General features: G+C 41.4%; 2 protein-coding genes across 3 annotated transcripts in view; both read right to left on the minus strand.

Annotated features, from left to right (window-relative positions):
* Positions 1–15,955, minus strand: part of ttc28 (tetratricopeptide repeat domain 28) — an 84,333-nt gene extending 68,378 nt beyond the window's left edge. Inside the window, exons 1-2 of the mRNA XM_068334564.1 lie at positions 15,701–15,955; positions 6,728–7,090 (exon numbers count right to left, since the gene is read on the minus strand). Of these exons, the coding sequence (XP_068190665.1) occupies positions 6,728–7,090; positions 15,701–15,730 (393 nt within the window). The 5' untranslated portion in view covers positions 15,731–15,955. The remainder of the gene's footprint in view (positions 1–6,727; positions 7,091–15,700) is intronic.
* A 196-nt stretch (positions 15,956–16,151) lies between these two features.
* pla2g3 (phospholipase A2 group III) lies at positions 16,152–22,121 on the minus strand. 2 transcript variants are annotated; one of them, XM_068334963.1, is made up of 7 exons: positions 21,515–22,121; positions 20,612–20,744; positions 20,402–20,536; positions 19,194–19,531; positions 18,980–19,109; positions 18,184–18,294; positions 16,152–17,618 (listed from the first exon to the last, which is right to left on the minus strand). In XM_068334963.1, the coding sequence occupies exons 1-7, from the start codon at positions 22,044–22,046 to the stop codon at positions 17,378–17,380; spliced, it is 1,620 nt and encodes a 539-aa protein (XP_068191064.1). In that variant the 5' UTR covers positions 22,047–22,121; the 3' UTR covers positions 16,152–17,377. The 2 variants fall into 2 exon arrangements, with proteins under 2 accessions (XP_068191064.1, XP_068191063.1); XM_068334962.1 differs by having other exon boundaries at positions 18,980–19,112.
* Positions 22,122–22,659: the final 538 nt, after the last annotated feature.

Below are 22,659 nucleotides of genomic sequence, written 5' to 3' on the forward strand. Positions count from 1 at the left end.
GTATATATTCTGAGATTCCCCCTTTATTATCATCTCAACATCCAAAGCTCCAATCCACTGGACTTCAGTTTCTTGAAGACGCCTCTCATCCAAGAGGCTTCTTCAGTTCTGAACTGCAGAACTGAAGAAGCTTCTGAACTTCAGAACTGAAGAAGCCTTTTGGACGAGGCGAAACATCTTCAAAAAACTTTCTTAAAGTCCGGTGGATTGCTTAAAACCATGACCTGGATAACTGAGAACCTACACAGACATCTTAACATCATTTGCATTCACTTGATCAAAGGACAATGGACTGCCAGCAATAGAAATTGATTAATCTGATTGTTTATCAATTCAATCATTCTGGCTTCCGCAATTTGTGGCATGCTTCTTTCTTAGCTCGAACAAAAAAATCGCTTGTTGGAGAAAACAACTGGATGTTCAGTGAAACCCGTTGGAAGAACTGAGTGAGGTAAAGAAAGTGGAAAAACATTCCTGGATCCACCATTTATTTCCTGGATTAGCATCAAAATGTGATGACCTGTCTGCCGTTTCTCTTCTTCAGCTGTTTTGTTCTGAAGCTCCAGAAAAGTTTGATGGACTAAGAAACTTGACTCGACCTCCTGTCACTGCGAGTTTGAACCGATATTGACTGAAGTTTAAATTTTGTGTGACCTATTCCTTTAGAACTACGATGGGGTTTTTCTAGTGAGGAACATTCAGTAATAATCTTTCTATTGACCTGACTGCTTGTTCTGACCTTATCAGGTCTCAGTCATTAAATCAGGGAATAAATGTTGCCGGACAGAGAATAAAACCCCTTTAAATTCACCAATGAACTGCTTCTGATGTGACCACCTGTTGTTGAGGGAGAGAAAAAGAAGAAGGATCCTCATCCTGTGACATTTATTTTCATTCTGATAGCAGAGAGCGAGTCCCTCTTTCATTATCTCCCACTGCCGTTATCTTTCTCCCTCCTCTGCAGTTCTTTTTTTCCAGACAGCCGAGACGGCCAGCTGTGAGATGAACGAGGGGAGGAGGGGGGAATCAAAACGGGTAAGAGAGATTCCAGTAGCTCTGGATGACTGCTGAGGCAGCAGAGTCTGCAGCAGCGTGAACCAACACTGTCATCAGAGAAGCAGGAGCACATCCCCTTTACACCAGAAGGTTGGGAGCACGTCTTCTTCTAAACAAACTCATTTCCCTGCGAAGGATGTAAGTCTGGACGTGTTACTGACGCTGAGAGAATGTGGTGTGATGATTTAAACCAAGCCAGGTGTTAGCTCGAGTGGCATGTTCACAAGCTGCATGGCATCATGTGATGTGGGTCATGAGAAGGATGATGGGGGGGGGCTGTGGTTACTCTCACTGCACTTGTGACCAAGCAGTTTCTCAGAAGTCGGTGCTGCCCTCTAGTGGCCGCAGTGAAAACCCTACAGCTTTAAACATCCTGCAAGGTTTCTTTCTTGTTTCACAATATGAAAGAAGGAGACCTGACATTTTTCAAAATCCTATTTTTGTTCACCTCATGAAGGTAAAACTCTTTCATGTGTTCGCTTTGAAGGATAATGGTGTTTTCTGTTATCTCACTTCAAGAGTCCTGATGTGATTAAACCTACAGCCTGACAGGAAGACCTGCAGACACAACTCAGGGCTATAAAAGCACATAGCATTGTCTCACATACACATTTATGTTTTACGGTCAATTTCCTACTATATTTGCAGATAGTTATCCACCAAAAATATCTGAGGGAAAATTTTTGTTGCTGTGTTAATCATAATTGACATATTTTACTTAAACTCCATAAAGTGTTGAATACAAACATGACAAAACATTTACATTTAGTTTTCTAATTTGTTGAGGACTTAAAGACATAAAAAATTTTTTTTAAAAAAAAGTTAATTACAAACAATTCTTCAAGAGAAGAGAGGCAGGCTTATAATTACACATATTAAGCGTCTTAGTTTTTAATGGTGAATGAATTACAAGCGGTTGTTTAAGTGAATTTCAGTTAAGAATTCCAAGAGAAAAAACATTTTAGAAAATACACATAAAACAAATATGTACAAATCAGTGTTAGATTCGGAGATTTAATTGTCTTATGGTTGACTCATTAACTTTTGTATTGACAATAAAGAAGAAAGGTTCTTGCAATAAATTAGCAGCAGTCGTGTCCATTCAGTGTCGCTCATCAAATCAAAAAAGAAACTGTGTTTTTATCTGATACATACGAACGTAACTTTTAATATTTTATTTATACTGAGAAGGTAGCAGGTAATCACTTCTATGTGTCATATATCTCACATACGCAAATACTTAGCAAAATAAAATAAAATATAACATAGTCATATTCATAACTGATTGTCAACAAATATTTTGCTTCTGTGCCAAAAAATGGAATTGCTGGTCACTTTGAGTTGATTGATGATTTTTGTGAAATTGGTTAAACGTACAAAAACAAAGAGAATATATATAAAAGGGCCAAATTGTCACGTCGTTCCAGCTTCGCTGGGTAAAAATGGGAAAAAGCTGGGGCACCACAGAGAACAGTGTGGACAGAAAGTAATTAAAGTTCATGCCCACAGGGGGAATATCTCCAGTTGGAGACTCCATCGCTCTCCTCACATGGTCTGCAGTAAGTCCAGGATTACCCCACTGACCCCGACTTCTCCATGACACAGTTTAGACTAAAAGAAACTAAAACGTTGACAAGTCCGGGGTCGAGTCATGGGAGTGTAAAGCTGTGCGACAGGAAGAAAACCACACATGAGAAATTGAATCTTCTCCCTCATTTAGATGAGATTATACCGAACTGAACTCTGTCATGTGGAGAAACCTTCCTGTGCAGGCCCCTTTTAGGTCCACAGTCCTCCAGGGCTCTACGCTTTCTCTGCACGTATGTCGGTAATATTTTTGCAGTGTGCGGTTGGAGAGTAGTTTCTTAATGATAGGGGAAGCCTGCGTGGCTCGGCGGGCTCCAGCGTAAACAGGCGTAGCTGGCTGCCATCTGGTTGGCCTCCACTTCAGAGCGGAGCGACGATCTGCACCGATTCCAGATACGACTCCCACAGCGGAATATTTAGAAACCTCGCTCACACCCACATGTTTTAAGGGTCTGTCAATCTAATTATACAGAACACGGGTTTTTTTGCTCCTTTTGGAAGTCCTGGAGATAGTTTAATTTGTCCTGGAAACACCTCAATAATCCACAAAATGCTTTTTTCCCCCGACTGAACTCTGTGGATTATCTGGATTAATCACACCGTGGCCAGTAATTACTCCACAACATGTTCGATTCTCTTTCAAGATTTCCTGCTTTTTGTGTTCTACAGCTGATGGTCGGTGGATTGGTGTAACTTGTGTCTAAGTTTCACTCCTTTCCTTTTTAGGCCCTGTTGACGCACTGGCAAACTGAAAAGCTTTTCAGAAATGTCCGTCGTTCATATGACAACAATCTGGAGAGAACATAAATCTCTGAAAGAGGATGAAAACCTTGTAGGCCTGACCAGTAGTCGGTGTAACCTCTCTGATCTTCCAGCTGGATCTGCACCTATATTTTTTATATGATTATATTTGTTATGCTCTTTTGGCTGATTCACCCTATGCTTGAGTGATTTTTTTTTAAATCCAAGTTTTTTTTAATGTAATAAAACAATAAAACAGAGACATGGGTGAAAACAGAACCTCCTTGGGAGAGTCTGACATCATATGATCAAAATAATGTTGATTTGTTGCATGATGTGAGTGAAGCGAGTCTTTATGTTTGTCTGATAAGTGTGTATTAAGAGTCTCCGACCAATATTTTGTCCATAAGGTCCAATCAGGGGCGGTTCTGGAACAATTCACGTGATCGTCTGCAGCTGCTGAAGTGAGAGGTTTGAGAATAATCACCTGAATCTGCAGCTACCCTCAACATTTACAGAACTTTTATTTTTATCTTTCCAACCCACAACTCGATGGTTTCAGTCCACTCTCCCTGCTCTCATAGTGTCGTTTTCAGCGGCTGTTTTCAGACTCAAAGGTCAGAAGCTTTTATTTATGAGACAAGAATGAAGTAGAAGCAGTCTGTGTGGGGAAGTAAAACGCTACGAGCGCGAGGATCTGAATAAATGCACCTGTACGGAAGGGAAAAAGCCTCTTTGAAAGTCCCAAACAACTTCACAAAAACACACAGAGCGAGCGTGGAGATGACAGCGACCATTCATACACAAAACAGCCGATTCTGCGGGAGAAAAACACTCCGAGTCAAAAGAAAGGCTTTCGCTCTTGCTGCAGTTTTACTCCTGTGATGTGACTTCATTTGAATCACAAAGAAACAAAAGGGTTTGTGAAAGCTTTTGCACTGAATGCAGCACCAAAAACAGATAAAGCTGCACAAAAACAGATGAAAATAACATTCGAATGCAAAGAATTCTGTGCTTGTTGTTCCCGAAGTTAAGCTCGCAAACATGTGAGACTTTTTGACCAGTTACACCCGTCTGTCCCCGGGACACTTGCCTTTTTTTCTGAATGAGTGATGCGGAGAGTTTGAGGCTGTTGTGCCAACAGAAAAGTTGACTGCAGGCAGAAATGGGACAAACTGTGGGAGGCGAACAGAAAAGAAGACGAGCAGAAAGAGAGAATTCGAGCAGAAGTAAACTTCCCCTCTCAGACAGACCCATTCTTATTGGCAGTTCATTAGTCTTAACCTTGCCTTTGACCCACAGCGAATGCAGCGCCAAGCCCACTGCTATGACACGGCCACTGTGCAAAACACACACACACACACACACACACACACACACACACACACACACACACACACACACACACACACACACACACACACACACACACACACACACACACCAACACACACAGAGGAATGCTGCTTCTGTTATTGTCTTTAAGTGCCAAACTTAGGCCAAGGCCCAGCCGGGGTTTGAAAAACAAAATAACAGCCGTGCAAAGTCCTCTCTCTCGCACACACTCGCGCGCACACACACCCAAACGCCACTTCCGTCCATTCTCTCTCACAGAGAAAGGAAGTGGAACTGGCCCGGCCCCAGTAGTCCAGACAGAGATAGCCTGGCAGACCCAGTCTCCAGCCTGCCTGCTTCCCCCTATGAATGAATGGCTTGAAAAGACTCCCAGAGCCGGCCCTCTCCATCCCTCACTGTGTCTGGAGATGAGAGCCACTTCTCATGTAAAGAAGGGCTTGATGCACTTTCCAGCAGTTGGTTTTACTTTACTTAACATTTAAATGTGCTGGAAACATTTAATGACACTCATTCGCTCCCACTCTTCACTGGATCGGCCCCTGGAAATTAAGACGACGCAGGAAGCTGATGATGTCACACTTTCAGCGACAGCGCAGTTGATTTAATGTATGGAAGAAGCATCTGCCGTCCCTCAGGTTATGTTTGCTTTAGGCTGCTGCAGTCTGAGTGAAGAACCACCGGCCGAGGAGCGACAGATGCTTTGTCCATCCGGTTCTGTAGGGAACGGTGTGGATTCTGCGAAATTAGGCAACTGACTAAAGATATATAATAAGGGAAAATAAAGTAAAATCATTTTTAATGCTCATTTTTAAGCAAATGAGGGTTAAAATTTAATGGTATTCGTGTTACTTGTGTGTTTCCCTCTTTCCCAGATTATTTAGGCCTTTTTTTTTATTAAAGATTTTCCGTTGCATTCACACAACTGTGATTTGGACACGATCCTCATATGCACAGGTCTGTGACAAAGGTTGAAAACACTGTAGTGTGCATTCCAGGCCAGTAGTGGTGATGTAAGTTTTCAAAATACGCACCAGGAAATTACATCTGGCACGTGTGCACAAACGTTTTCATGCAAAACAATGAGGAATTTCTTCACAACTACATTCCCTGTTGTGGAGGAATTAAAATCTGCATCAATGCCATGCCTGGAGTGAGATGGGATTATGTGAAAGCTCACCATCCCACAATAGTGTATTTCTACTGGAGCTACGAGGCAAACAACAATGCACCAAATTCACCTTAGTCAAACACTAAGTGGACCAACATCCCACAGGATGATGTCATCTGGAGGTCATGACAGTCCATGCGGAGGAGGATTACTGCTGATAGGGATACGCTAAATACTTATATATAAAACAAATGCGAACAGACCAGCTAATTTCCCATTGAACCCAGCAGTGTATTTCTAATTATTTGAAACTGATTATCTTTGTTCTTGATGTAACATCAGACCGCTTCCTGGTTCAGGTCTCTATCATCCTGGCTGTCATCAAACTCCACGCTACAGTTCTTACAGTGATATCTCATGAAGCTGAGCTGTATGTTTGCGCTGTGCTTTTCAAATACGCTTGTCAAACCAACGAGGACACACGCAAACATGTTGTGTTCAGCTGCTGCACACCAGTAACAATCAAAGCTGCCAAACAAGCTGACATGACAGGATCTGGAGAAGGGAAAACAAGAACTTGTTTACTTGTTGGCTGTTTTGTTCGGTGCAGCCGCTGACTTACCCGGCACACATAGAAAGTCAACACATCTACCAAACAGAAATCTGCTTTAAAATGTCCACCTGTGCATGACCCTTTTCCATAGTTTCTATAGTGAATTTCTGCTGTTAAATAACTAAGATGAGTGAGCTCAGCTTCACTATCCAATTAACCAATACATCAATTCTTCTGCCAAATAAAATCCATTTCCTACTTTCAAATGCAGAATTTTCTCTTTGAGCGTTGGGGTGGCAGGGGTCAGCGGGGGTCAAACCTCTTACCTTGGGCCATTTGGGGTTGATGAGACGCGCTTTGATTGCATCGTCTAGAGCGGTGCTGTACTGACCCAGTCGGAGGTAAGCAGCGGAGCGGTTACTGTACAAGATGCAGTTTTGGGGGTCGGCGGTCAGGGCCTCGCTGTAGAGACGCACAGCCAGAGCGTACTCCCCCTGCTGGCAGGCTTGGTTACTGCGGCGCACCCGCTCCAAGAACTCGGCTTTGCTCAGTCCGAGACTGTTCAGGCAGGTCGGTCGGTCCACCCTCCTCATGGTCGGGGCTGAAGAGATTAGAGGAGAGGAAGAGGAGGAGGATGAAGTGCGGGGGTTGGTGGTCCTGCTGGTGGAGCGAGAACCAAACAGAGAGAACTGAAGAGATAAAGAGGAAGGGGAAGACAGGGAGAGATGATATCGGTTATTTTATGGACAATCGTTCCATGAGTCCAACTGTTCATTGGGAATGAGTGGAGACGTTTTTGCTTTATTTTCAGATCCATTCAATAACACAGTGACACACATTTTTTTTCTAATCTACCATCTTTTTTGCAGTCTTTTTACACATAATGCTCTTATCAGCACCTTCCACCTTAACATCACTTGGTTATTCTGACTAGGAGCAGACTAGAAATAGCTAAATCTATAACCAGCATGGTTATACTGTGTTTTTAAAACATAACCTGGTTAATCTTAAGGATTCTGGCACTCTTCACGATGGTTTAGGTTGTGGGTTTTTTTGCCCAAGTAGAAACAAAATTATTCTGAGAAATAAAAGCTGAAAAACACAGACAGAATATGTGTTCTGGCTGCTGTTAAGACAGTCATAAAATAACTTGTTGAAAGTAGAATTCTGCCCAGTATGACACCAAAAACACAGCAGCCTCATTTGGCTGTTATGATACTGGAGCTTCAGGAGAATGGGACGCCAGACGGCTGCATGTCATTTTCTGCAAGGTGGAAGAATTCTTCAGGGGCAGAGAGAAAAAGAAAGAAAATCAACCTCTCAGATGAGGTTTCTGTTCTTCTCATTCACGTCTGTCACACCCACAGAAACTCTGTGTAAAACACTGAGGTTTGTTCTCTGTAGCGTTAACGTTGAAGAGCTGCTCCCTCCCTGATCTGGCCTTTCCAAATTTGTCCTTTCACCAGAGCTTTACACCAAGGCCTTCATTATCTCTCGCCTTCTCTAGTTTCCTTCTCCCTCTCTCTCTCTCTCCCTCTCTTTCTCTCTCTTTCTCTTTGTGTCTATTTATCTGTCTATTTATCTATCTACCTATCTATATAAGCATATATCAATAATGAGATAATTATCTCAAATTATCATAATAATTAAAAAACTAGAACCAAGGCAGTCAGAGACTGCAATGTCCCGCAACTTACCCTGACCTACTTTCAGGGTACGTCAGGGCACCCTGAAAGTAGTACCAGCCATGGTGAGAAAAGATTCTCAATTTTTAGACGCATATAGAGTAATTTAATGTTTGTTTTCAGTTGTTTTTTTATGTTTTGAAGCTAGTCTCAATCTTCTTTTGTTGAGATTGCTGCGATGTTGTTTTACGACATTCCAGAAATGTTCACCTGACTTTCTACCCGCATGAGGATGAGTAGATAATGAGCGAATTTTCATTTTATGGTGAAGTGTTCTTTAAACAGTGGTATATTAGCTCACAGGCTCCCTGGTGTCTTCTAAGCCTTCATTAAAACCTGTAAACCATGATGCTATTTAAAATCCAATCAAACTACAGTTTAATTTAGTGGCGCATCAGTCATAACATCTGCTACAGCCTTGGTTTGAAATCAACTTCTTCTCATACGTCAGAGAATGCGCTTCCAAAGGTCTAGGATCACTCAATCCACACGGGCGATAAAAGAAAGCAATTCTAGAGCCTATAAACCTCCACCACCAAATCCAGAAGATGAGATGGTTTCCAGTAAAACCACATTACAATTCCGAGCCAGGTGAGCCCAAGCTTTTGAGAATTAAAATCTAGTTGCTGTCCTACAAGGAATAAATCCCAGCACAGCTCTGTTAAAGCGTCAACCACCCTCTGTTTCGTCTGATCGACCATTAAATAAAGACTAAAGCTGAGTTCTGGGACCCCAACAACATTTGTACTGTTTAGATTGATGGACGCTTTAATTAAGTCTGCTGACAGACGGTGACGTGATTCATTAGGAATCAAGCTGCTGTTGAAAGAAAGATTTTGGTTTTTCCGTGCATGGGTTTCAATGATGCTGGGTTACTTGACTTACATCAAGTCCAGGGCAACAGGGGTTTTAAAAAACTGTGGAACCTCCTGTTCCTCAAGCTCCAGAAAGATTAAATATCAATCAAATATTTGTGTTCCTCAGTCATTTAACTAATTTAAAGTTTCTGACAGAACATGAAACAATTTTGCTGCATGATTTTTTTAAGCAACTTTGCTCAATATTCTGTAGTCTTAGCTTCTCATTGATGAGGATTTGCAGCTTTCCTTCGGTGTACATGATAATAAATTGATCAACAGGAGTTTGTTCATGAGATATTTCAAAAATGTGCAAACAGGATTGTATTAAATATCATATTGGGACAAAGAAGAGTTTATTTCATTTTGAGGCAGATCAAAATACTGATGATGATGGAGGAACACAAATTATGGCCAGAATTATTTCACATTACATAATCGGATGGTTAAACTTAGACTAGAGTTCATATACACTGAGTTTATGCTTCAGCTCTTCAACAACCGAAGGGAAATATAGTAACCTGAGTGAAACCTTTCTAAAAACAAAAGTTGTGTTCCGTGAAAAAAAACAAAAAAATCACAGAGGACATGACCTCAGTTTCCTCTGTTAGCTGCAGCCCTGAGGACAGCTGTGACACAATAAGGCTTATTTCACTGAGCAAATATCCTCCGTTCAGCTCTTCTCTTTCGTCTGCCATCAGGTTTCACGAGCGAATCACACTGTTATGAAACACTGGTTCAGAAATGACAATTCACAGCTCTTGTTTAACACGTTACTAAGGTGTTGTTTGCTGAAATAAACAAAGAGGGCCACTCATTTCTAAGACGTAAATCTCTAAGCCTATTACTGTTGAAATACGGTTAATGGTGAGAACGATGAAGCACAGAGAGGAGACCACACAGTTTACATTAGTGGGTCGGTTACATATACTGTTGTGTTACGCTCAAAGCTCTCCGTGGCCTTGTGTGGCTGTACATAACAGTTCAAAATGGTTTGTTTGGAAGTGCACAGGATATGTTTAGCCACTTTTGCAAATTTAATTTTTTTCCCCTGTTTTTTGGTGTCATTTACCACAAACCCGGTTACCTTAAGTGTGTTCCCACCAATCCTGATGTACGTTTACAAAGAGTCCGTCCAATAGCAACAAATCAAAGACACCCTTTACACTTAATATGAACAATTTAACAGTGACATAACACTCCTATGATGTGTGACTTTATCCTTCATGTAAAACAAGTGTGACATGGTGTGACACAGCAATGTAGAAACACAGGGCAAGATGAGAAACAGGCGTAAATGACTCAAGCCTCATTTTTCACTGATTAGTCAATACAAAATATTTTTACAAGAAACTAAAGAAGCCCAAATGAAACTGTCTACAGGCTCAAAAACATATCCAGGTACAGCCTGAGATACGAGCTGCTCAGCATATGAGTTTCTTGAGATACAAGCTGTCGTTCTTTCAATATTTTTGTTTGACATACAAAAATTTGTGCTTCAGGACACCACCGCTAGTGGGCGGACGGATACATCAGCTGAGACCGCATCTCCTTCTCACTTGCAGAGCATAGATGTAGCTTGTGACCTTTATGTTTCTTTTCATACTTTATCATTGTTTACGTAACTTATAGAGAATTAATTATGCACAGGCAATGTATGTATGTCTATTGGTGGATTTAAAAAAATCATAACTTAGAGGTATTTGGGGCTTTTTTAAAAAGCTGGAACGGATTAAATGATTTTAGTTATTTTAAATGTGGAAAATTTGTTTGAGTTACGAGTTGTTTGACTTACAAGCTCGGTCACAGAACAAATTAAACTTGTATCTCAAGGTGCTACCGTACATTAAACACAGTGCAGTACTACAAGGGTCCATGGGGGGTAGCATAGTCACCATTCAAGATAGACATGAAAAAATATTTATGTTGACAACATCACTCTTTCACCATTTTCTATTTCTGAGATACATTTATCACTTTAGAAACATTTGACCCTTCACTCCCCTCTTGTGGAGATATCAATGCTAATGCAATGGCCATATGGAAGTATGTTGATATTGAGTTGAACATTTTTTTAATTGACCATTTTAGGATAAAAATTTAACATAAATGATGCTTAAGTGTTATAAAAATGTTCAGCAAACTCACATTTTAACCTCTTCAACATTGGTGTAGGTACGTCCTGTCAGTAATATATATGTGTGTGTGTGTGTGTGTGTGTGTGTGTGTGTGTGTGTGTGTGTGTGTGTGTGTGTGTGTGTGTGTGTGTGTGTGTGTGTGTGTGTGTGTGTGTATAAAATATTTTTTGAGACATTAGAGCTATCTTAACATATGTCACAAATAGCTTTGACCACTTGGAACAAATACTGTCAACAGAAGATGATTTCATTTGTCAAGAAGTTGTAAAAAAAAATTGGTTCAGTCTAGAAATAACACAACAACTAGTACAAATGTAGCCGCAAGAGGACAATGTAGCCGCAAGAGGACAAATGTAGCCGCAAGAGGACACAAGCCAGTGTCTTATTGTGCCGGTCCCAAGCCCGGATAAATACAGAGGGTTGCGTCAGGAAGGGCATCCGGCGTAAAACTTTTGCCAAATCAAATATGCGAATCAAACCTATGACTTCCATACCGGATCGGTCGAGGCCCGGGTTAACAACGACCGCCATCGGCGCTGTTGACCTACAGGGCGCCGGTGGAAATTGGATTACTGTTGGTCGAAGAAGGAGAGGAGGAAAGTGCGTTCGCACGAAGAAAGAGAAGAGGAACACCAAGAGTATAGGACTGAGAGTAGGGACGTTGAATGTTGGAACTATGACAGGAAAAGGTAGAGAGTTGGTTGACATGATGCAGAGGAGGAAGGTAGACATACTGTGTGTCCAGGAGACCAGGTGGAAAGGTAGCAAGGCTAGAAGTTTAGGAGCAGGGTTCAAGTTGTTCTATCATGGTGTAGATGGGAAGAGAAATGGAGTAGGAGTTATCTTGAAGGAGGAGTTTGTTAGGAATGTCCTGGAGGTAAAAAGAGTGTCAGATAGAGTGATGAGTCTGAAGCTAGAAATAGAAGGTGTGATGTTCAATGTTGTTAGCGGGTATGCTCCACAGGTAGGATGTGAGCTGGAGGAGAAGGAGAAATTCTGGTCGGACCTTGATGAAGTGATGCAGAGCATGCCTAGAAGTGAGAGAGTTGTCATTGGAGCAGACTTCAATGGACATGTTGGTGCAGGAAACAGAGGTGATGAGGAGGTGATGGGCAGGTTTGGTATCCAGGAGAGGAACGCAGAAGGACAGATGGTAGTTGACTTTGCAAAAAGGATGGAAATGGCTGTAGTGAATACTTTCTTCCAGAAGAGGCAGGAACATAGAGTGACCTATAAGAGTGGCGGTAGGAGCACACAGGTAGACTACATCTTGTGTAGACGGTGTAACCTGAAAGAGATCAGTGACTGCAAAGTAGTGGTAGGTGAGAGTGTAGCCAAACAGCATAGGATGGTGGTGTGTAGGATGACTCTGGTGGTGAGGAAGATGAAGAGGGCAAAGGCAGAGCAGAAGACGAAATGGTGGAAGCTGAAAAAGGAAGAGTGTTGCATGACTTTTAGGAAGGCGTTAAGACAGGCTCTGGGTGGTCAGGAGGTGCTTCCAGATGACTGGACAACTACAGCTAATGTGATCAGGGAGACAGGTAGGAGAGTACTTGGTGTGTCATCTGGAAGGAAAGTAGATAAGGAGACTTGGTGGTGGAATGAGGAGGTACAGGAGTGTATACAGAGAAAGAGGTTAGCCAAGAGGAAGTGGGACACTGAGAGGACTGAGGAGAGTAGACAGGAGTACAGGGAGATGCAGCGTAAGGTGAAGGTAGAGGTAGCAAAGGCCAAACAAGAAGCTTATGATGACTTGTATGCTAGGTTGGACAGTAAGGAGGGAGAGACTGATCTATACCGGTTGGCAAGACAGAGAGATAGAGATGGGAAGGACGTGCAGCAGGTTAGGGTGATTAAGGATAGGGATGGAAGTCTATTGACAGGTGCCAGTAGTGTGATGGGAAGATGGAAAGAGTACTTTGAAGAGTTGATGAACGTGGAAAATGAGAGGGAACAAAGACTAGAAGAGGTGACTGTTGTGGACCAGGATGTAGCAAAGATTAGTCAGGATGAAGTGAGGAGGGCATTGAAGAGGATGAAGAGTGGAAAGGCAGTCGGTCCTGATGATATACCTGTAGAGGTATGGAAGTGTCTAGGAGAGGTGGCGGTAGAGTTTCTGACTGGGTTGTTCAACAGGATCTTAGATAGTGAGAAGATGCCTGAGGAATGGAGGAGAAGTGTGCTGGTGCCCATTTTTAAGAACAAGGGAGATGTGCAGAGTTGTGGCAACTACAGAGGAATAAAGCTGATGAGCCATACAATGAAGTTATGGGAGAGAGTAGTGGAAGCTAGACTAAGGGCAGAAGTGAACATTTGTGAGCAGCAGTATGGTTTCATGCCAAAAAAGAGTACTACAGATGCAGTATTTGCTTTGAGGATGTTGATAGAGAAGTACAGAGAAGGCCAGAGGGAGCTGCATTGTGTTTTTGTAGATCTGGAGAAAGCTTATGACAGGGTGCCCAGAGAGGAACTGTGGTATTGTATGAGGAAGTCTGGAGTGGCAGAGAAGTATGTTAGAACGGTGCAGGACATGTATGAAGACTGTAAGACAGTGGTGAGGTGTGCTGTAGGTGTGACAGAGGAGTTCAAGGTGGAGGTGGGACTGCATCAGGGATCAGCTCTGAGCCCCTTCTTGTTTGCCATGGTGATGGACAGGCTGACAGACGAGGTTAGACAGGAATCTCCATGGACTATGATGTTTGCAGATGACATTGTGATCTGTAGTGAGAGCAGGGAACAGGTGGAGGAGAAGCTAGAGAAGTGGAGGTTTGTCCTGGAAAGGAGAGGAATGAAGGTTAGCCGCAGTAAGACAGAGTACATGTGTGTGAATGAGAGGGACCCAAGTGGAAGAGTGAGGTTAGAGGGAGAAGAGATCAAGAAGGTGGAGGATTTTAAGTACTTAGGCTCAACAGTCCAGAGCAATGGAGAGTGTGGAAAAGAGGTGAAGAAGCGTGTCCAGGCAGGATGGAACGGGTGGAGGAAAGTGTCAGGTGTGATGTGTGATAGAAGAGTTTCAGCTAAAATGAAAGGAAAGGTTTACAAAACTGTGGTGAGACCAGCAATGTTGTTTGGTCTAGAGACAGTGTCACTGAGGAAAAGACAGGAGACAGAGCTGGAGGTAGCAGAGATGAAGATGCTGAGGTTCTCTCTGGGAGTGACCAGGAAGGATAGGATCAGGAATGAGTACATCAGAGGGACAGCACATGTTAGAGGTTTTGGAGATAAAGTCAGAGAGGCCAGACTGAGATGGTTTGGACATGTCCAGAGGAGAGATAGTGAATATATTGGTAGAAGGATGCTGAGTTTTGAACTGCCAGGCAGGAGGCCTAGAGGAAGACCAAAGAGGAGGTTTATGGATGTAATGAGGGAAGACATGAAGGTAGTTGGTGTGAGAGAAGAGGATTCAAAGGACAGGGCTAGATGGAGGAAATTGATTCGCTGTGGCGACCCCTGAAGGGAAAAGCCGAAAGGAAAAGAAGAAGAAGTACAAAATACAAGGAGAGAAATTTTTACATCCAGGGTAGGAGCAGGAAGTGCTCCTTCTCAAAAACACCCTTTCAAAAAAGGACAAAACCAACAGGAACACTTGAATGTCCTGCCAGCGTCCTTACAAGATTACACACACTTCCTCCGTCTCCTGTCTCCATACAGCCAGTTGGGGCCTGGGTCACAGAGAGTACACTCTAAGGGGGATGAGTACCTGACGGGGAGGAAACTGTCCCTGAACGCATCCCTAGGGTCTGTCTGTTATATCAGTGTCATTATCAGGCAGGCCTCAATCACATACATCAACTAAAGGAGTGTCAGGACTCAACTGGATGAAAAAATTAGTTATTATAGTAATTCTTTCTTATATGGAATCATGGATACTTCTTTTTTTCCCCAGCTACTTGTATGTAAATAATAACAGTAAATGTTTATTTTCATCATCTTTAGTGTTCTTGAAACTCTGTTTCTGACTTCCTGTGGATGCCGTGAGAAACACTGGGAACAATTTCAAACCGGATTTAAATCCTTTATATGTGTTCACGTACTCCACCTGATTCAGGACCTGGGTTTCTCTCTCACACTGTAAACTGAACTTTGTGTGATTTTAAAATAGTAATACAGTAATAGTATTCTAACTAATATATGTATTATATCTTTCTGACTGCATATAAATCTAAATTAGCCTTATACATGACTCAATTTATTCCCATCCATTATATTACAACTCACAGCCAAATATTACCTTTTTGGGAAACCTGTATTTATCTGACAACGTTAGTCACTTTCCAGATTCATGATAGAAAATACAGTCAATAATAACAGATTTTAGACCCAACCTTCATATCATGTTGAATTAAATGAGTTCACTTCTACGGACTCGAACAGCTGTTGATTAACCTTTAATAATCTATAGTGTAATTTATATTATTAAAAGCCCTTCTGCAAAAAAATAAATAAAAATACTTCTGAGTATTCTCCTCTGCAGGGCTGCTATCATTACTTGAGTAGTCCGATTACTTCTACCGCCACTGGACTGTCACTGTTGTAACTTACGTAAAGGATCTATTTAGTGTTTTGTCAGCCTCCTGCAGGAACCATGAAAACACCAGCGCTCCCAGTAAAACCCTTACCTTTTCTTTCCTGGTTCTGTGCTTTTCCATCTTGCTCTCTGCTAAATCCGGAGTCTCCAAACTTTCATCCCGGTGCGTCAGAAAACATCCGAAACAATACGCGCAGAAACAAAAAGTTATCCGCGACCCCGTTGCGCGTTTTTCTCTGGATTAAAGCGGAAGAGCTGCGCGTAAAGTCATCCAACGTTTTTGCTGGTTAAAATTAAAGCAGAGGACGTGCGCCATGTTCCCACAGCCGATCTTCTCCACCATAGCGGAATTTTTGTCCGGTGAGAGGCGGGGATCCGGTCGGCTCCATGGCTGCAGCCTTTCAGCAAGGTTTCAATTACTTCTCATGACATCAGAGCGGAGTTGAGTTACCTGACAGATATTCATGACGGCAGCTCTTTACGCAGCGGTGGCGCAAAAGTCCTGCTTTTATTCCCATAAGTGATCACACTTGACCAAAAAGTGTTTATCAGAACTTTTAATAGATACCTCAAACAAACAAACCAACAAAAAATAAATACATGAAAGAAACGACATATCTGAATAACAAACAACAGAAAAGAAATGTCCATCAATGTTTTAAATAAACAAGTTTGTGAAACGTGGTCTTTTTTTTTTAATGTGGAAATATAATTTTGAAAATAAATTGGGAGATGTTAACTTAGCCTAGAATAATGACTGGACACGGGCAAACGTTGAGCCTCAGGGTAAAATAAGTCAGCAATTAAAGCTAAAAATGTTTGTTTGTTTTTTAAACTGCATTTGAAAAGTTTAAAAGTAATCTTTTGTAGTTTTAGGAGGTGTTATGTGTGGCTTCACACTGCTGGTTTCCCACTATGTCATGTTTATATGCTAAACTAAGCTAAACACAAAGCATGTTTCCTATATGTCTATCTCAGGTTATTTTTTTAATGTTAAATAAAGGCTACATTGCTGTAAATTTTATGTACTCTCCCCCCCTATATATTCTCATTTTAATAAACTGAATTTATAATAAGAGACAATTGATGCAGAGGTGCAAACACAAGCATCATTAAGCTACCTTTAAAGACAAGCTATCATCCCAACAATGATAAAGTGAACAGCTTTAGCAGGTGTGATTTCCATGTTTATCTTGTTGTTTTTATGTGCCAGCATGTTTATAACCGCTAATTATACCACTAAACACAAAGACAGCAGGAAAAAAAAATAGTCACATCATGTGATTATTTTAAAATTCTGTGCAAATAAAATAATATTCCAACCTGACTTAAAGTTCATGTCATTGCTATTTTCATTCATTATTTTCCAACAGAACCTTTTTTAAAGTTCCTTTTTTCCCATTTATTAACATAGTAATGAAAATAAGTGCTTTTGTGATCCATAAATAAATCGAATAAAGATCATCTGAAGTCACAGATGCAGGTGTACAACATTATTTGGAGGAAGACTTTTATGATGAAGAGTGATACCATGATGTAGAATGGTCATTAGGAAAAAGTTTGTGGAGAGATAAAAGCTTATTTTGAAGGAATAAAACTGACATGGGAATTACTGGGACAAAAACTTAAATGACCTGACATTGAAAACAAATGTAAAAGCTATATTGTATTTTACAATTCCGAAGTTATTCATTGCGTGTGTAGTTATTGATATCTGTTGTCCTCTGTATTTAATATTAAACACCTTAACCCACATTAACACTCACAGTCAGACGACTTCTCGCCGTCTCACAGAGGGACGAGGTTTTCTTGACCTGTTGAACTTTGTTCGGACCATCCTGAGACACAGTTTGTGGAGCCTGACCTTCCTGTCTTTTCTCTGGTCTCTCCTGATGTTCGTCCTCCTGACCTTCAGGCTGACGGCCGGTAGATGGCGCTGCTCCTCCACGACTCCACTGCTGCTGCGGTTCATCTGGGGAAACTTTGCTTCCACCAGAACAGCTGAGCAGCTGTCGGACATGAGGAGAAATAAAGTGGTTCAGAGTATGCGTTTGAGCTCTGGAGCATCATTATTCAGCTAATAACAATATACAGTATTAAACTTCTAGTATTAATTTTTTTTAAAAGATTTCTATCAAAATACGTTTTTTAATCAATTAAAAAGATTAATAACATTCCCATAGTCTGTTACAAAAAGTGTCTGAGTTTCCCTGTAACTATTCACTGTTAACAATTCATATAAATACTTGTTAAAAATCTGAAAAGATCAAATAAGATAAGAATTAGATTGACAATGTTTAGGTAATCAGTCATTTGGTTGAAATGTTCCTAAGGAAAATCTGTTAATCTTCTAAATTAATGGTTTATTTGTGACAACTATTAAAGTCAGTCACAGACAGTACTTTTGCTACCAACTTTTACATCCTGTTTGTAGTATTTTAAAGCTCGGATCCTAATTAATGTGTATTTTTACATTATCACAAAGGATGGAAGTAATTCTTTTATCAGAGGACTGCAACATGTTCTAATTATATTATAAAAAACATGGACACACCTCTGTATTTTCATACTCACATTTTGCTCGTCCTGCAGTCCTGAGGCAGGAAGCAGGTTGAAGACACATGTCCCAGCATTTGAGTCTGCACAATGGTCAGTTGTCTTTGTCGAGTCAAAGTCTGGAATAATCTGATGTGACAGACAAAAACGTCACAGGTTGACAAGAGTGCCAAAAACACCAAACCAAACAGAGCATAGGCAGCAAAAGAAAAACGGGATGGTGAGACTGTGTGCAAACATTACATAATGTTCATGTCCAAGGCCATAACACTGGTCTGTGGGCAGATTCACGGAACTGACACGTCTTGTGTAACAGACTACTGACTTAATGTGCATTTTTTCTTGGCAACATCTGTGTTCCAAAAAAATCACATCAATGGTTTTGTAAAATCGTTTTTTTTACACTGAGATGGGACTACTTTTCCTTACGTTTTCTCTCATTTCTTAGGGAATAACAAAGGGAGACTGATTAGTTTTTAATAGATATATTTACGGAGTTTAATATCCCCAAAAATGGAGATCAACATATTTAAATGTTTACAGCTGTAAAAGTTCTTTGCAGCTGCAGGTGAATGAGTGTGATTATTACCAAGACGGAAAGGGGGAGGTGTTGTCTCTAAATAAAGGCCATTCCAGTTACTGTCTGCGTAAAATGAGAAGTGTGTTTATGTTTTTGGTGTTGTTTTTATTCTAGCTCTTTAATAATCATTCAATATGAATAAGGAACAAACAAAAGTTGATAAATCATACATAATAATGAAATTTGTGCAACATAGTTATGAAAAAAGTTTGAACTGCAGACTTGTTTATTTACCTGCTGGTGCAGTTGCAGTGGTACATTGTTGTGGTATCTGGGTTTTTCACACCATATCTGGTGTGCAAGGGAAGGATCTTGTTCTTGCACTGATCCAGATCCTTGAATGCAGCACACGACAGCTTTGTCTCTGCTGAGAAGAAGCGTCACGTTACATGCTTAGCTCCTACTGGTATAGAAAAGTAAACTGATAAGTTGTAAAAATGTGCATCACCTGTGATATCAGCATCAACCGTAGTTTGATTTTTGGTAGATTCAGTACTCTGCTGATGATCTCTGTCCTCAGTTACTGGTCCTGGAGTTCCGTCTGGTGTGTTTAACGTTGTGGGAGTGTTGAGGGTGGAGGGAGAATGTGTAAGAAGCGTAGGGATGGTGGACGCTGACGCAGTGACAGAGAGGAGCTCCGATTGTGACGTGCTGTCCTCTGGTGATTCTGTGGGAGCGGTAGTGTTTGTGGTGCCGCTGGTACTGTTGGTGTGCGTTACAGTGGACGACTCGTACGCTGTTGGTGGATGGACCTTAGCATATAGAACCACACTAGTCTCTTTACACCTGAAAATTAAAACAGATCGAAATCATTTACTTGCTATATTACAAATGTTCTTAGTAACATTTTGCTGACAATTATAGAAGAGGATTTACAGCATTTTACGCACTATAAGGCGCACCTAAAAGCCTTTAATTTTCTCAAAAGTCAACAGCGCATCTTATAATCCAGTGCACCTTATATAAGAATTCTTTAAATATTTTTATTTATAGGCCATTTGTTGAAGGTGCGCCTTATAATCCAGTGCGCTTTATGGTGTGGAGAATACTGTTCATACACTCGTCCATTCACTAAGAGCCTTGTATCCTGTTAGCTTAGCTTAACATAGAGACTGGATGTAACAGTGAACAGCCAGTCTGTCTCATATAAAGCTCACTAATTGTCAAACTATATATCATTTGTGTATTTTCTACAAAAAAGAAAGACAAAGTAATTTCTCAGTTGCCCTTCCTCAAGTCTTTTTGATCAGCTCTGATTACTCTGTCCCGACTCTAACTTCCCTTTGAGCACACAGACATGAGAATGTCTGGTATGAATTTGTTCCACTCTTGGCAAGAGAGCTTGTGTTTTTTTTGACGGCGAAGCTGCACAAGAAAAAAACGACAAGCTATTTCCCAGTGTGTCTAGGATTTATGATAAGCTGTGCTAATTAGCAGACTGGTCCCTATCCATGATTGATTTTGATGCTCAGCTTTTGGTCAACTGACATGGGGGTCGTAACAATTTGGTCAAGCTAACTATTGGAAAGAGAGCTAATAACATGCTAAAGCTTTTTGTTTTTGTTTTTATTATTATTTGTCATTTCACTCACACCACGGTGTAAGAACGCTATTTAAACAGGACTAAGTAGCACCCTATTAGCCAGTTTCACTTACATCCCGAACCAGTTCCTCTGTGTACACTGGACTCGGTGAGAGAACTCAAAGCACTGCACCTTCAACAGGTTGAAGAAGGTGTATCCCACCACATCAGACATGCTGTCGTTCGCCTCCTTTAGACACTTGTGAAACCTGTTAAGCACAACAAATCAGTTGAAACACCGTTGGTTATTTAATGAGTGTGTGGTTAAAGCTTTGAGTCCCCACCTGTTGTCACAATCGCAGTGAGAGATGGTGAACATGTTTGTGTTGAACACCCCGAAGCCTGAGTGAAAGGACATGATGGTGTGTTTGCAGTGGTCGTGTTCACGGCAACAGCTGTCCGTGTCGGCAAAAACTCCTGCAACAGGTGATGGGCAGAGAATAAAGGATTACAAACACCAACTGAGTTGCATCATGAGAAATGTGGTATCTCGTGATTTCAAGGAGTCATGGTCAGATAGTTTGTCCTTTATTGGTCATACACTTTAAGTATTCAGAGGGGACTGTCCAGGAGGCGGGGCTTAGGTTCAAATCAAGGGTATTTTTGTGGTTTTTTGTGATTTTTTTGTATTTTGTTTACTTTTGGAGGAAAAGTTAATCTTCCAGCTCACAGTATGAAAGACTTATATTATATTTTTAATGTTCTATTGTTGTGATCTGTTAAAAGTACATTTATTGATTGTTTTACACTTTAAAATCATAGGTCAAGAACATATAAATAAAATGTTTAAATAAGATATGTGAGATGCTGTATGTAATCCATTAACCATGGCAATTAGACCCGGGTGTTGACTGAAATGAAGCGATCATCTGGAATGATTTTCCTTGTGAGACAGCTTTTGAAATCATGTTAGAAACCCGGGGGTAGACTTAAGACTAGCTGGACGGATTATAAATTGCATGTGGCATGGGAATGTGCCAGAATGAGCTGGAGAGTGTTACTGAGGAGAGGGATGTCTGGAATACCCTTCTTAGCCTGGTGCCACCTCAGACTGACCCCGGAAAACAGGGAGAAAATGGAGGGATGGATGAAGCATATGTTTGTATTTTTTCCATTTAATCAAATCAATGGGAAACAAGTCACTTAGATGGCCAAGTAATGGTATGTAAAATATGGAAGCAACCTACCTAAATCGTCATTTGACGGCGCCTTGTTTCCAGAACCACACCACAGAGTCCCTGGTATAATGAAACGCTTCGACCGCTGAAGGGTTTTGACCTCTGACCTGTCAGCTTCACCTTGTAGATCCTCATGCCAGTCACCAGCGCTCCTCGCCGACCTCCTTCCCGTGCGCTCCGTGTGCAAAACAAAATTTGGGGAGGCCATTGAGACGCACGGATCCTTTGCCTCAAACATGGAGTTGAAATTTTCATCTGGAGTAACATCAGAAAACTCGTTGGCGCGCTCCCGGCACAGAGAGAGATAGTTCTGGATCACCGATGCGTCGTCGCTCCAAGCGCAGGCGAGTGGAGCGCGCCCCCCGGACCAGGAGCTGTGGTAGAGCCGCAGAGAGGGAGAGGTCTGGAGAAACATGTAGTGCACTTCTTCAGTGGGTAAAACTTTCTTCCACGTGCAGAAGATCGAGGCTTCTGCAGACCCAAATGTCAGGAGTGATGATGATAGAATGACAGCGAGAAGAAGAGGAGGGATGTGCGTCATGGTGGCGCGTCGGGACAGCTGCTGCGAATGACAGAAGTGAAGAGACAGCTGACCTTAAAGCAAATCAGTGGTTCCCTCGCTGCAGATTAACAGATTGACAGATTTCGGGTCTCTTTTAAATGAAAAGGGGAGGAGGAACGCGAGTTTGCCCCCGCGTGGATCAAAAATAAACACGACGAAATCAGAGACACGTGACCTAACAGCGAGTTTAAATGCCCACAGCCCACAGCAGTGACACTGACCACAGACATATTGATTAACACACACACACACACACACACACACACACACACACACACACACACACACACACACACACACACACACACACACACACACACACACACACACACACACACTGATGCCTAATCCAGTCATTTTTCTCTGCAGCCAGAGAAGAATGAATATACACAGACAGCATTCATGCTACATTAGTAGGATTATCTTTGTGTAAATGTGACCAGACTGCACACGTATTTAAAAAAAACAACTTTTTTTTTTTTTTTGCATGGCTTTATTATTTTTTTGTTAGTGTTTCAAAAAGCAGTCATCACCCATAGCGCAAACCTCCAACAACAGCAGCTAAACCCAGTAGTCACCAGATGGGTTGACT

Source organism: Antennarius striatus, chromosome 15 (genome assembly GCF_040054535.1).
Source record: "Antennarius striatus isolate MH-2024 chromosome 15, ASM4005453v1, whole genome shotgun sequence".
Taxonomy (NCBI): domain Eukaryota; kingdom Metazoa; phylum Chordata; class Actinopteri; order Lophiiformes; family Antennariidae; genus Antennarius; species Antennarius striatus.

Bases quoted from the DNA above. Each gene is read 5' to 3' on its own strand.
- pla2g3 (XM_068334962.1), bottom strand. From the start codon at position 22,046: ATGACGCACATCCCTCCTCTTCTTCTCGCTGTCATTCTATCATCATCA. The intron at 20,537-20,611 runs GTGGGGACTCAA...TGTGCTTAACAG, and splicing joins CACTGCGATTGTGACAACAG to GTTTCACAAGTGTCTAAAGG. The intron at 19,113-19,193 runs GTGATGCACATT...GCTTCTTCTCAG, and splicing joins GGTTGATGCTGATATCACAG to CAGAGACAAAGCTGTCGTGT.